The 15,811-nt window shown below is 40.0% G+C and overlaps 1 protein-coding gene across 1 annotated transcript; it reads right to left on the bottom strand.

Moving 5' to 3' along the window:
• Positions 1–2,003: 2,003 nt before the first annotated feature.
• QRSL1 (glutaminyl-tRNA amidotransferase subunit QRSL1) lies at positions 2,004–15,773 on the bottom strand. The gene is made up of 11 exons (XM_063153101.1): positions 15,642–15,773; positions 15,270–15,429; positions 14,024–14,122; positions 12,937–13,033; positions 11,077–11,253; positions 8,650–8,825; positions 8,433–8,545; positions 6,720–6,912; positions 6,206–6,323; positions 2,930–3,135; positions 2,004–2,459 (listed from the first exon to the last, which is right to left on the bottom strand). The coding sequence occupies exons 1-11, from the start codon at positions 15,663–15,665 to the stop codon at positions 2,248–2,250; spliced, it is 1,575 nt and encodes a 524-aa protein (XP_063009171.1). The 5' UTR covers positions 15,666–15,773; the 3' UTR covers positions 2,004–2,247.
• Positions 15,774–15,811: the final 38 nt, after the last annotated feature.

Genomic DNA, 15,811 nt, shown 5'->3' with positions numbered 1-15,811 from the left:
TTTTTAAGTCTCTGCAATTGTTAATTCAACTGCTAACATACAGTTAGTTATAAATGCCAGGCAGAATGGGTGTCTGGCTGGTTGGTTGGTTCCTCTCCCACTATGTATTTCCCCACACAGCTGTTCTATGCTCAGAAATCTGCCAGCAGCAGAAACTGAAGGGCCTGTGTCAGAACAGGTCATCACTGTGATCTTCTGAATGCTCCTTTAGAGGGTTCTCCAGACTGGAATTGGAGCCCCACTTCAAAAAAAGGCAGTGCAGATACAGGGACCCTCCATCTCTCTTCCTCTAACTGCTTGGAGCTGCTCCTCTAATTGCAGGGAGTAGGGATCTATGCCTCCATCCAGTTTTCCCACCAGGTACCTCTTTACATCAAAGTTTTAAGAGAAAGACTGCCAAGCATAAGCAGTGATCTTCAGTAGGTCAGAAGTCAGTCCAGGATGAATTTCCAAGGGAAAGCACAGTCCTCAGCTTGTTCTCTTCTGCAACACTCCAAGGTGCTTCAAGTCTCTCCAGGAATGCTCTGCACAGCCAGGATTTTATCTCAAACTCTGGCCCAAAGACACTGACCTTTACTTTCAGAAACAGCAAGTGGTAGGTCTGGGTTTCAGATGTACACATCAAAGAGCAACTATTTAAGATTTCTATCCAGGTACAGCAACTTGGATAATCTCACTGAGAGCTCTGGTCAGCAAGCTGCTGTAAGACACACCTGCATGATTACAGCACACCTACATTACTGAACAATACATTAGTGAAAATATTTTATTAGGACTCTCTGTTCATCATTACCCACTAACAGAAAAAACAACTTTCCTAAAATTGTTCCATGGAAAGCTCTGTGTTCTATTAGCTTTTAAATGGGGTTTTTAGTGGTGTACCATTTTAATTGTGTAGGAAAGGTATTGAAAAAGCTCACTTTGGCATATGGAAGATTCACCAATTCATCTGCAATTTTTAGAAATAATGTTTTTCTTTTTTATATGGGTGACAATATGGTACATGACAAGATGTAATTCTGGAAGATTATTTATGTTTCCATAGGGGATTCCACCTCAGTCATTTTTCTCCCTCTACACCTTTTCCATCTCTGCATCCTGTACACTATGACTGAAAGCAAACCTGATGCGAAACATTTACAAACTTCATCTTTAATGTTTTTAACTATCAAGAAACGGAAACTGCAACATTTGAAACAGGTTAAGAGTTGTTTAGTAAGTCTTCCAGTCTACATGATGACAGTTTGGAAATTCAGTTTAAATTACTATTTTGTTGAATTACTGTCTATGAAGGAATAGATGGCATTATTCCCACACTGAGTAAGATCTCTTTCTTAGCAAGTATTTAGGTGTTGATTATAAAGAACAGTGATGAAGGAAGAAGAAAAGAACTACTCAAGTATTACTACTACCACTACACATCTTTCCCCAGAAGATATCTGGACTTCATCATTCTTACACAGATATAACCAGAGTAATCTAAATGATTTGTAAAACCAGAGGTAATTTTTACCTTCTGCACAAGTTAACTAGAAGTAGGGAACATTTTGGTTTTTAAAATGAACTAACATTTCCACATCTTGGATTTTGATAAAACAGGGATCTAAATGCAGGTGTGATTTAGCTTTCTCACAATGGCCTTAATAATCACCACATAACAGATGTGTAGTGTGGCATTAGGGATATGAATGAATGCTGAACTTTGTAGTGCTGCATTGGACTTGATGATCTTAAAAGTCTTTTCTAATCTAAAGGTTTCTATGGTTCTAAGTTATTCCCTTGTTTCCCTTAGTATTTAACTTTTGGTAAACAGATCCTTGACACCTTTGTTCCAACAGAGCTTGTCTGGTTGTTGCCATTACAAAAATCTACACTCCAGAAGGAAACCAAGCCCTTTGGCAACCATGAAATTTTCACACAACAATTCAGGCTAGTTCTTTAGTTGGTCAGATACCTTACACACCCTCTAGGGATTTAAAAATCAGCTTTACAGGCACAACATACACAATTTCAACTTGGTATTTTTAATATCAGTAAGAAATGTTGCTTAATAACATGGTAATGTTTACTTAATGATTCACTTTGCCTTAATTACACTGCAACAAGCTGTCGTGATTCCATCGTGCATTACTGGATAACATCTTCTTAGAATAGATTATTACTTCTGCAAAAGACAATTAACTGCAGAAATTAGTTTCTTGACCATCCCCACAGCTGTCTTGCTCTAGCTGACTAGCAAGTCCCAGGCTATGAAAAAGAAGCAGATTTCTGATGCTGAAAGACATCACTGTCATGCCTCTTTACTTCTTCTAGTTGAATCAGTGGGAATTGTACTTGTTTTTCAAACCATTTGGCTACAGTGAGAAGCTGCTTTTCCTGGAATGAACGTCCAATGAACTGAAGCCCAATTGGCAAGCCTCTCTCTGAAAGAGCTGTAGGAACACTTATGGCTGGCAGTCCTGGAAGACAAAAAAAATACACATGCAAAGACTTACTATACACCTTAGAGTAATTTCTGTATCAATTTTAAGAGAACCAGAAAAAATAATAGAGAAAAAAGACTAGCTAAAATAATTTGATTCAACAAAGTGAATGCTAGATGATCACAAGAAATTAATTAGAGAGATTTAAGAGGTCAGCATCCTCTGAAAAAGATAATCAGCTCTCCTTAGGAAGAGATTTCTGTCTCTGGAACAGATTCATCTTACCTGCAGCCCACACTCAGATCCAAGGTACTCTACTCTAAAATCTGGTCTTACATTTTCAAGCATTTAATAAAACTGTCCTTAGACCCAGTTATCACTGTAAGACTTTGGACATGAGGGTGAAATATCTTGATTCTAAAAGAGAAGGTTAAATACCTAAAGAGACTGGACTTTTAAAATTATGAGGCAGGGAAAAATGTAGCTGAGTTCCTGTCCCTACTCACCAGCCATGTTTGCAGCCTGTGTCAGGATGTCATCCTGAGCACTGCGGGTCCTGTTGTCTTCTTGGATGAATTCTGTGTAAGGTGCTGCATCCCTCAGAGTGGTGGGAGTGAGTAAAATATCAACACCACTCCTGAAAACCTTCACAAAGTCATTGGCAATGAGACGTCTCACTTTCTGTGCCTTGACAAAGTACTTCTCATAGTTCCTAGAAAGGAATAGGGACATAAAGGCCTGACACTCTAATTCCCAAAATACAGAACTTTATTTCTTAGTTACTGTGAAAAAGACAAGCCCAGTAATCCTTTTGGACAAGATTTTAACTGACACTGGAAGCTTAGTCACCACACATGTGTTTGTGCTCTCATAGCAGAGGAGCTGCCAGAGAAGGAAGAGATGAGGGCATACAGCTGAAGGAAGGTGAAGGAAAAACAAAAACCCTACCTCACAATAATTAACTAAAACTCAAAACACTTTTATGACCATTTAGAAACTAAACTGTGCCTTGAATTTCACAGAACCATGGAAAATGCTGTTGGAAGGGACCCATCAAGATAATGAAGTCCAGCTCCTGGCCCTGTGCAGGACACCCCAAGAACCACAAATGTGCCTGAGAGCACAACTCAGACTGGCTTGGTGCTGTGAGCCCTCCCCTGGGGAGTCTGTTCCAGTGCTCAACCACCCTCTGGGTGAAAAGCTGGTATCTAACCTAATTTCACTGTAGGGCAGCACAGCAAAGTCTAGAAAATACAGAAATACACAGGTCTGAAAAACAGGAATTAAACATTTAGGATTCAATCCAGCAAGATACTTGAAACAAATGAAAAAGTCCCATCATCTGTGGACGACTCCAAATGGTTTTAAAACTATGTATGTGGTTGTAGTATACTTCTCTGTAGAAGACCTTATCTTTACCCATTTTTTCCCCCTCATGTAAACATGTGGTCTATGGATTTCTGTCTTTACACAACTCTGAAGCAGAAACATATTAGTCAACTCTATCATTCCTTTTAACCTCATATGCAGAATTGGTAAATATGGAATCTTAAATACAGAGAAGTTCAGTTTCAAAAGTAACTGTCATCTAAACCTTCAGCTATTTGGGAAAAAAAAAAAAAGTGAAAGAAAAATGGAGTGGTGTATTATCAACTGCTACATGCCAGAGTGTTTACCGATAAAACAACTACAACTGCCTAAATCCCACTTTGTTAGAGTAATCTAAAGATTTAAGATTCCGAGAAACAGCAATGAAAATGGTTATAATCAATAAACAGATTCAAGTTAGTAACTTATACAATGGCAATTAGACCTTTTTCTACAATCACTTCAGAAATCCACCTAGCTGTTAATTTCAGAAAGTCCCTAAGTGGCACATCTACATGTCATTTAAATATCTCCAGGGATGGGGAGTTCACCACTTCCCTTGACAGCCTGTTCCAACACTTGACAATCCTTACAGAGAAGACTTTTTTCCTAATATCTAATGTAAACCCCATAGGGTGCAATATAAGGCTGTTTCCTCACATGTTATCTGAGAGAAGACACTGACTGCCACAACCTCTTTTCAGGTAGCTGTAGTGAGAGTGAAAAGGTCTCTCCTTTTTTCCAGGCTAAACATCCCCACCTCCACCAGCCACCCCTCATAAGACTTGTGCTCCAGACCCTTCATCAGCTCTGCTGTCCTCCTCTGGACACACTCTGGCACCTCAATGTCGTCCTTGTTGTGAGTGGCCCAAAAGTGAACGCAGGATCTGAGGCATGGCGTCACCAAAGCTGAGTACAGGGGGACAATCCCTGTCCTGGCGCTGCTGGCCACACTGCTGCTGATCCAGGCTGAGACTCCATTGGCCCTCTTGGCCACCTGGGCACAGCTGGCTCATGTCCAGCTGCTGTTGACCAGCACCCCCAGGTCCTTTGCCCCTGGGTGGTTTTCCAGCCCCTCTGCCCCAGCCTTTAGTGCTGCCTGGGGCTGTTGTGACCCAAGGGCAGGACCTGGCCCTGCAGAACCCCACACCACTGGCCCCAGCCCAGCCTGTCCAGATCCCTCTGCAGAACCTTCCTGCCCTCCTGCAGATCAACACTACCACTCCAGCTGGAGCTGTCTGCAAACTTGCTGAGGGAGGACTCGATCCCCTTGTCCATGCCATCTCTAAAGATGTTAAACAGAACTTCCAAACAATCACCTAGTCATTTTAAAACTTTGAAAAGCAAGATAAAAATAAGCTGTACAAGGCAACATTTGCAAGAGACACGGATGGGTTTTCTCTACTACTTATTCTAAGAATGCTTTCTGAACCCTGCACTCTGTTCTTCAAAAGTAATTTACTGTGGAACAGGAACACAACTCTCCTGTTCCATCTGGGTGGAAGCTAACTGTGTATTCCTCCACAGAAGAGTTAACTATGTGAATTTTAAAGTAGCCTCAGGAAAGCTGATCTGGACAGCTGTAAGCAGAGGGAGCACACTTGGCAGGAATATTGGCATTCCAGAAAAGCTGGTTGTTACAGACTGACTGACAACATTCCTGTCTCTGAGAGCAATCACAAGTCACAGCTGATGAATACTCTTGCTGACAGAGCTCTTTCAAAGCAAGTGCACTACAGAGACTAATTACATGCCTAATATTTTTGTTAGTATCCGAACAAATTCAGACAAAGAGAAACAGAACATTTACTAACGTAAATTAGGACTGCTGGATAAGGATTGAAAACTCAAAATGTAAAACTGATCCATGCACTAGCTTCTCTATGTGAGCTGGATAAAGCCCTGACTTCTGTAAGGACTTCAGTCCAATACTTCTGCCAATGCTTCTCTTTTCCTGTAAACTGAGACAGAAAGCTGCAGTTAATTTAATTGCTATGTCTCTGGCTTTCTCTAGAAGATCTCACTAAAATGTACCAGCAGTTTCTCTATGCAGTTTTAATGAAATTAACAGCTACAGAACTTCTAACACTAAGACAGTAAAGACTTCAGTATGATTTCAATGTTATACCATAGGGTACATTTCTGCCTAATTTAACTAATGGATGCCAATAATGCTCTGGTAAGGGGAAAAAAATCACTAAATTGCTCTACTTATTTAATTTAGGACACTCACTGGTAAGACTCTGGGAAAACATTTTTGTTCATTATAAACAGGCATTACAGAGCTAAAGCAATAATAAAAATACAAACAGCTACTAGTGTAAGAGCAATTTCTTCCTCGTGATAAGCAATTAATCACCATTTGCTCAAAACTTCATTAATCTGGAAAAGCTGAATTTCAAGGTTCTGCTTACTGTTTCAATAAGAAGTAGTTTCCTGAGAGAATCCTTCCTCTTACGACATCATTGAAGCCCTCTCTCCGTGTGGCAGCATAGAGACTTTCAGTGGAATCCTTCATGTCAGAACGATGGCCTGGAAAGAAAAGGCATTCTGGGTGTTAATACTTCTTGTAATCCTTTAGATTTAATAATGTCATAGTAGCACAATAGGTCACTGTTTGCTGCAGCCTGACATGCTACTACTCTGGAAAAACAACAAAACACATTCCTGTTTTATTATGGAAGTACTAAACTAGATTTTGAGCCCAGACACTGATATGTCTAGTAGTGAAATATATTATGTATTTATTTACACATTTTTATCTGCACAAGGTTTTTTACTATATTCCATCTTGGAGAAATAGTATCAAGCATCCAACCATGAAAAGAAAATCTATGAAAAACACTTTTTAGTCTATGAATAACACTTTTACATGGCATCCAGCAATGTTTCTACTGCCTGAGAAAAAAGTTTTTTCAAAGGCCTTACCATATTCCAGTCCATCAAACCTGGCCATATTTGATGCCACTTCTGCTGTGCACAGCACATGATAGCAGACAATTGAGTAAGGAGTGTGTGGTAGACTCACTTCAACCACTTTAGCACCTGCATTCTTAAACAGGTCAGCAGCTTTTGACCAGAGAGCCAGAATTTCACTTGACAGCCCTGGTGCATGATATTCCTTAGAGGAAAAACAAGAACAGGAGTAATTTTACACACTGATTTACTTCTAATAACAACTAAAACACAAATATTCCTTGCTAAAAATACATTGAAACCATTATCTCACCACTGTATGATTTAAAGTACCAATAAAAGCTTTTTGCATCTACTAAATCCTATACAATCAAGGGGTATTAAATTAACAGGATTGAGTCTTCTTAAGAGTATTATGTTTATTTCAGTAAGATCTACATATGTATCACACATCATGGAATTTCAGCAGTTTCTTCTGAAAGAGTAATTGCCCAGTTATTCCCTTATTTATCTATCAGGACTATACTGTACTGCTCTGCAGTCACAGGAACAAATTCTCCAGCTCTAAATCCTAAAACCAGGGCTCTTCGCCCCTGTTGTTAATGCTCACAATGTTATCAGTGGCAACTGGCACATCTCGGTGAAACAAATAAAACCACCCACCAAAGAAGAACTACAATCAAGGGGTTGGGAGAAGACTTAGATTAGCTACTTTCCTATTTCACAGACAAATTATAGATACTATATTAAAATTCTCTGTTTTTGAAGATACTTGCTTTAGTTCTAACCCATAATATCAGGGTCATAATACTGTCTGACTTCTGAGTAGCTATGACCCATGTTTAATGTATGCATGTATCTTTTTAAAATAATCTGTAGAAGTAGAAAAAACTGTCCAAAGGATAGGAAAAATTGAACATCATCACAATTTTAGATTTATCAAGATTTAAACAGTATGCAGCTGATCAATTTTCCAGGCACATAATTTTTTCCATTTCACAGATTGTGAATAATTGGTCAGCGGACATCTCTGCTTACCAAATTAAAACTTTTGGTATGCCTGTTCTAGCTTAGGTTCCAATGCTGAGAATACAATTAATAAATGTTATTTACATTGTCTCTTTGAAGGCAGAGCCTTGATTAAATTAAAAATAGGCTGAAGTCCCAAACTTTGTTCCTAAATTTCAAACAAACATGATTGAATTGCATACATCAGATGCCAAATTAGATGTCTTTCAGTTCTTATTAGGACTCTGCAAATCACAACTCCTTGTGCCATTCAATTGCCTTTAAAATTCTGCTCAATATTAAATGCCACACAGTGGCATTTAGGCAAGGATCCCAAAGCTCTACACAAACCATTATCAAGCTCACTGTGTGGGAAGGCTCCAAGAGCAACTTGTTGGAGGTTACAGAGTAGACTAAGGAAAGAGCAACAGAGAGAACCAAGAACTGAAGTTCCCCATTTCCCCTAAGTTCCTGACAGTGCTTCCCCCCACAATGACAACATGTTTTAGGTGATGCATTACTGTATGCTTACTCCAAATTGCCTGGACAGGCAACAGAGCAAACACAAACTGTTTTTTTCCAGGAGCTGCTTTTACTGTCTTCACTGTTTCAAATCATGGGAGACTGGGAAGTGGTGGGCAAGACACAAATATTTTTTTGTTATGTGTCTTTTAATGTTCTTCCGGTCCATAACTGTTAACAGGATTTAAATGTTACCTTTGGAATTCCAATTGAAAGCTTGCTGACATCAGCCAAGTTAGGTAGTTCAAATGGCTTAAAGTCATCCTGAATTGTGGTAGAGTCCTTAGGATCATGTCCAGCAAGTGAACCTGAAGTAAGATATGACATATGAAGACCAGGAAAATGTTAGTTAGTCAGGATTCAGTCTGTTTTGAGGAAATGTTGTAAACAATGATGTTTGACAGAGTAATACCTAACAAAACTGCTGCATCATCCACACATCTGGTTAGGATTCCTGGCACATCCATGGAGTTCACTAGAGGAATGAGACCATGGCGAGAGATCAGTCCATATGTTGGCTTTAAACCTACAACACCACAGTGAGCAGCAGGGTTTCGGGTGGATCCTCCTGTGTCTGACCCTAAGGCTCTATGGTTTCAAAAGGATCATCATTAGTAAGATAATTCAGAACATTTCCAAATCATAAGAATGTGTGGCTTTGAGATGCATGGATTTAAAGCTGTAAATTCTTCCAGACCAGGAGTTATAACCACACAGCCTAAATTCCAATCTGCTCTCTATGTCTGTTTTTCATTTGTTCTCTGATTTTTCTTAGGGTCTCTGAATTTGCTGTTAGAAGAGTCCAGTTCTCTTTACAAAGCAAAGACAGATAGGTAGAATTCAGACCATCTGAAAATGGCCCCAAATGTCTTTTTCTGCCTTCCCTGTCCCAATACTGTGTTCTGTTCCAATACTGTGGACTCCAACTGATACAACATCTCATGTGATTTAGGGAACAATTTTCAACACTTCTATCTTATTTATTGGGTAGCCAATGCACCATGAATCAGCATTTTCCAGGATAAAAATGAAGAGTGACACTTCTTGCCCCTAACAAGAGGGCATACTTTGGAAAGATGTTTTTCCTGTTTCCAAATCTACAAAGATTGATCAGAACTCCCAGTTTACAGTAGCTTAGGTACAATTAAAACACAGCATATTATTATTATTATTATGTGGAATTCCTCTTTCCTTATCCACAAGTGAAATCTTGTTCTTTCTAAATTGGAACTTTTATTTCAAAAATTGTATTGCAATGAAACATGCTGTTCTCTTGTTTTTAATAAACTTAACTCAAGCAGCATTAAAAAGATAAAGCAGTTTTCATTCAAATCTTTGCCAATACCAATTTAAACTCCAGAAATAAGTATAATTTTTATTGAAGTGAGTATATGACTTTTCCGATAGACATTTGTTTATGAGATGGCTGAACCAATTAAATTGACTTTCCTGAAGTGGAATTTTTCCCAAAGCATTTGTGTTAATGTAGAACATCCTCAATTTTATAGCATTTTTCGACATCCAAATCTCAAACTGAAAATGTAAAGACTGGCAGCATTCCTGGTGCTTGAAAGACACTAATAGGATGGATATACAATAGGTTATATGCAATAAAATAGCTGGACAAAAAATCTCCCTGATCTGACAGTGTGCTGAGCAGTGCAAAATGGGAGCCCAGCAACATAAGAAAAGGTGCCAGACCCTCTCAGGATCAGCCCATTCTGGCTCAGGATGAGAACCAGCAGTCCTTGGGAATGGCTGCACTGAGTTCAATTTCAACAGTATTAAAATGTTGAGTAGATTACATCCCAGTAAAGGGCAAGGATATGAAGACATATATAACTTTAAAAAGTAATTTAAATGAGTTGTAATCAACAATAGCAAGAATACTTTAACAACAAAATAGATGTTTGTAATGCAGTCTATGGGCAAACACATATAAAGTAAATAAAGAGCATTTTAAAACACTTTCCAATTAAGAGCACAATTGAAATAATCTTCTATAAAAATGCTCCAACATGTATCTCTAAAAATTGCATAAAATGCAAGGTGTAAAGGTTTGTGATCAGTTTTAACAGTCAGATGGAGAAGACAGTATAGACAACTGACTTGCTAAACAGTGTGTTGATATTCCATGCAGTTAGTAATTACTATTTTTAAAAAAAGTCCAGTTTGTTTAAATTTCTTTAGGAAAAAAACTCCAAACAACCATAAACACACACTTGCCTAAAAAAAATCACCCCAACACTAAAACTGTTTTCTAAGTTAAAAACAGGGAAGTCTGTAAGTATCTATGTAATAAGTACTCTGTACTCTTTTGTTAAATAAGAGATTTGAAAGTTTTTACGTCCCAAATCTCATGTACTATTGCATAACTATGGTATAAAAACAAAGGAGCAGAGGAAAAATTATTATACTGTTACAAATTGAGGGATCTCTTAATTTGATGAATTACATTTTCAGTGTGTATTTGTGTAATGCAATTAGGGAGGAAGAGGATGCGTCAAAAACCCCTTCAGACTTTTCAAGAGATTATGTGGGAATAAGAATAAAACTGTCACTCCCTCACTGCCATCATAATTTTATATATATTTCACAAAGTACAAAGTGGTCACACCCCTGAATAATGCCTGAAATGAGTAAACCTAAATTTGCCTGCATGGATTAATTCTGGCTTCATGATATGCCACGAGTAACCTAGGGATGCTGAAATACATTTTTGCATGCCAGTGCCAATAACCCTCCTATTTCTTACTAGCTTATGAGAAAATTGTAACATTAAAATATTCCAAAAATATTTTGAGACATTTAGGGAAAGACAATTTTAAAAGCTTCTTACGCAAAACATGTGAAAGACGCCACAGCAGCCGCGCTGCCTCCTGAGCTCCCTCCTGTTATTACCCAGCTTGACTCTTCGTCTTCAGGATGGGGTTTTGGGACAGACTTTTCCTTGTACTGTTTTGAATAACTCCAGGGATTTCTGACTGGTCCAAACACTCCATCCGTGCTCCCAGAACTAAGACAGTCATACAGGACAAATACACACAGAAGTGACAAATGACGTACTTGGATTCCTCAATTTAATTTTTTTAATCCAATTCCTCATCATCCTTGCAAACTCAATTTCAACACAAGAAGACTGGTGTATGTAAATCCTTAAGCAGTCAACTTCTACAACATTACATACAAAATTCATAGCTGTTCATCGGTTCCTGACACAGAACCTGAACTGGTACCTCTTTCTAACTTCTGCTAATGCCACTGAAATGAACAGAGTTACAAAAACACAAAACTGATTTAAGCTATGTAAAAGTACAGGAGGCACATCTCTTTCAAAACCAAGGTATTCTGTTTTTCCAGCCCTGCATTTGATGCACGATCACTGTTGTGAGGAAAAACATGCTGCTAGAGGAGGAGAAAAAGCTCCACAATACCAGGAACACACATTTCTCTGAAATGCCACACTATTATTCACCCTGTGGCCCTCTGCAGAGGGCACAGTTCACTGGTTCAGAACTGGCTTCTCAGAAACTGGTTTCAGCCAGCTTGTGTCACCCAGTTGTGAGCTGACACCAGAAGCAGGGGCAGGGCACACCTTCCTCCTTCCTCAGGCCCTCCACCCCACACTGCCCCTGACTGCAAGGTGCCAGTGTTACCAGCTGTATCATCAGACAGAACAGGCAGCTGACAGCAGAAAACAAACCTTATTCAGACATCACTAATTTAGAGCTGGATCTGCTCCCTGATCAAGAAATCACTCAAACACACCAGAATGAGAAACTACTATTGGGATAAGCTCTTTAGGAGAACCCTGTGCTTTAATGAACTTAGACCAGTTGTATCACTGCATTATCAGGTTTTTCCCAAGCTTTTTGCCTGCTCTTCCTCTGAGGAATAGCTTTTTAACATAAAAATTATTCAAAACAATATTGTCCAAGTACTTTCACTCCATCCACAGGAATTTCCAATCAAACCCTGGACTCTGGTTAAAGTATAATAAAACCAAAATACAGCAATTTTACTGTTTTTCAGAGGTACTAAAGTCCCAGTGATTCCCTTCCAAACCTGGCAGCAATTCCCATCCCTAACAGCCTGATGCCATTCTCTGCTACAGCTTGGCTGCCTTCACTGATTTGCAGAAGAATCAATTTGTAGGAGGATTTTTCAATGTGCTCCTGAGAAAAAGTCACCACATTAGCTTAGGCAACTTAAAAGCCTTGCTCTTGATTAGCCTGTATGCAGCAAGTCAGGGAGTACCCATATAAATCACCCCAGTGGCCAGATGGCAGAGGCAGCGGCTGCCACCGGGGGCACAATAACAATTACCTAAGGGCTAAAAGCCATCAGTAAGGAGAGAGGAAAAGGCAGCAATTAACTGTGTTGTAACCAATTCTATTCACACACTACTGAATCTACAAGAAGGCCGCTTGTCCTCAGCCTTCTGCACAAGCTGGACTGCTTCCTGCCTCTCAAGCACATTTGAACACTATGTTCACAAAACTCAGCGTCTGTATCATTTACACAACACCACAAATGCTCAGGGAGAAGTTCCTCCAGCTCTGTGTACCCTCCCAGTAAGTATTCATTGTTGTCTCACCTCACAGAAACAGGAGTTAAGGATTACAGGTAGATTGGAACAGATGGTATGTATGGTATTTTATGTAAAATCTGCACATTAAAGATAATAAACATCACTCACCCCATTGCAAATTCATCTAGGTTTGTTTTACCTAAAAGCACAGCTCCCTGATCCAGTAACTTCTGAACTACTGTAGCATTGTAAGGAGAAATATAACCTGAAAACAATCAAAACAGTTAAGAGCAACTGGTGAGATACAAGTTATTTTTACAAGTAGCTACTCTGAACATTTTGACACTGTCATTACCACTCAGACCTTACATAACCTAGGATGAGAACTATGACAATGACACAAGACCTCAAATGGTAACCAATTCACTTCATGAATGATAGCAGGGGCTTCTTCACTCCCACTTCCATCAGGAACAAGGACATCACACCTAATACTCTTTGCAATCAATCACAACAGGTCTGAGAATGTGCTTTAAGGAACAGCATCTCAGGTAATATAACAACTTTTAAAACAGTGAAGTCATATTTTGTTTCTTCTGCTATTAAAAAAAAAACCACAATCAAATCAGAGGTCTGCTAATTTACTTCTGCTATCTTCCGCAAGGATTAATATAAAGTTTTACTTTCTGCAGAATAAAGCAGATATAAGAAATGTTTCCAACTTTTGCTTTTACTATAAAAACATTGTAATGCCTTGAAAATGTTCATGAACTGTTAACAAAAACAATGAATTTAAGAAATTAAAAAAATTTCCTTAAAAGCATTATAGAACGTGATTGTGTGTTGGGATTGTTAACATCTGCTTTTCCTACAGCTATATGACAAAGCTATTTAAGTCACCAATTATAAACAGAACAAGAACAAAACAGGACTGTCTTTGGATTTCACTAGGTAGAACAGCACTGACTGCTCTCCTCTAGATCTAAAAGCAATTTGATGGAAAATGTGAATTTTGGAACCATTTTATTGTAGTATATAGGTTTTTATTATAACTGTTGTTAAATGCATACAATTATAAAGAGATAACATGCTTAGAAGAAGAAAAAAATGAACTTGGCTAGTGAAATTGGATAAATGTATTTCCTCAAATGACACCAGCTCATTTTGTGAAAACACCTGGATTTCTGGAAGACTCCAGTCCATAAACCCTCCAAAGAGTGAAAGATCTGGTTTTACTTTAAAAGCTTTACTGTACCTTTTAGCATATTTGATGCACATGTTGTCTCAATGCCAGCTGTATTAAAGTTGTCTTTTACAGCAATAGGAATTCCATCTAGAATGCCCAGTGGCTGACCTGCATTAGAAATGATTGTAAAACAACAGAAATTAATGCAAAATGTGCTCTATATATATAATGTTCTCATCGATTACTGTTTATTTTACATGCCCCTTTGGGTGGTTTTTGAAAGCAAGACTGCTTTCCACTTGGCATTTGATGGTTGTCTGTTCCATTTTCAAGAACCACCCTCCATTCCAATTCAAGCAATGAGCACTCTGCCCAAACCAGACCTGGTGTCTAAGCCCCCTGCCTGCTTTCACCCAGGCTGGCTGTCCCAAAGGAGTGCATTCCAATGTCACCACACAGGGCTTACTGCAGCCATAGGTGCTACTCAATCCACCCCATCACTAGGTTTGGAGCCATAAACTCTGCCTACCTGACACACACAGTAGATTAATTACTGAAGCAGAGAAAATGCTTCCCAAGTAATTGATTATCCACCATCAAAAAAAAAAAAAAACCCCAGAACCAACAAAGACCACAAAAAACCCCAACCCAAAACCTAAATGGCCTACATCAGGAAGCAAAACAATCTGCTTGACAATTGTATTGAGCTGTCAGAGAACAGCAAGTGTCACCCAGGAAGGAAAATGTGTATTAGGTGAAAATTTACCTTTCCTGCCTTTCTTGAAACACAAAGGAAAATGAGGATGGCCATCTTGTAAATGCTGCAGATAACAGGACTGAAAGCTGTTCTGTTCTCCAATTCCTAACTGCAATTAACAAAGCTGCATTATTTTAGTTTGCTTTCTTAATTAAGAACCTGATAGGTTGTGCCACCTGTGTGCCTATCTCAGTCTGCAGGCCTGAGAATAACCATTTGCCACTGCATTTGCCTATTCATGGCACCTGTTGGCTACATATTCCAAATGAACTGCTGAGGGAAAGAAGCAGTAGACACCAATCAGCAGTGCTGTCCGAGAGGCACAGAGACTATTTAACCTGCAGTGCCTCGTTTGGTCCAGGTTTTCCCCGTTCTTTGGCCTAAATACTCTCCTGAGTGCCAAGTGTACACCCACGGAAACCTCAAGCATGAGCTTCATCTCCCAAGATTCAAACAAGCCAAGACATCCCCTTTAAAAGGCAAAGGTGCTTCGTCTAACACAGACAACTCCTCCTCAGCATCTTTTTAAGGACTGACATTACTTAAAAACCAACGTACCTCTTTTATATCGTTCCTCCGATTCTTCAGCCTGCTTCAAAGCGGTCTCTTCCGCTATGGTGATGTATGCATTCAGAAACTTGGTGCTTTTGATGAGGGCCAGGCATCGCTGGCAGAGCTCCGTGGGAGCGACTCGTCCTTCCTTCAACGCCGCCGACACCTGGGAGCGCAGCCCGCCGTTCAGGGCAGCCGGGCACCAGAGGCCGCGCCGGGGCGGGACGGGAAGGAAGCGCCATCCCCGCTAAGGGAAGGAGCGCACGGGACGCGCTCTCCCAGGCCGCCCCGGGAAAGGGGAACGCGAGGGGACCCCGGTCACCTTGCGAACCCGCCCCGCTCCTCGGCATCCCCGGCAGGCGGACAGACCCCACTCACCTGGCGGAGAGAGGCGCGCAGCATGGCTCTCCCTGCCCGTCCCCTCCTCCTCACGCCCGCCGAGCGACCCCTGTCTTTCCCCCGGCGCGGCGGCCGCGCGCCGCCATCTTGGGGCAACACCCCGCGGCACCATTGGCAGAGCGGCCAAGAAGGCGGCCGCCCATTGGCTG

The sequence above is a fragment of the Melospiza melodia genome, chromosome 3 (genome assembly GCF_035770615.1).
Source record: "Melospiza melodia melodia isolate bMelMel2 chromosome 3, bMelMel2.pri, whole genome shotgun sequence".
Classification (NCBI taxonomy): Eukaryota; Metazoa; Chordata; class Aves; order Passeriformes; family Passerellidae; genus Melospiza; species Melospiza melodia.
Note: the sequence above shows the minus strand (reverse complement) of the source record. Positions and strands in the feature narration are given on the sequence as shown.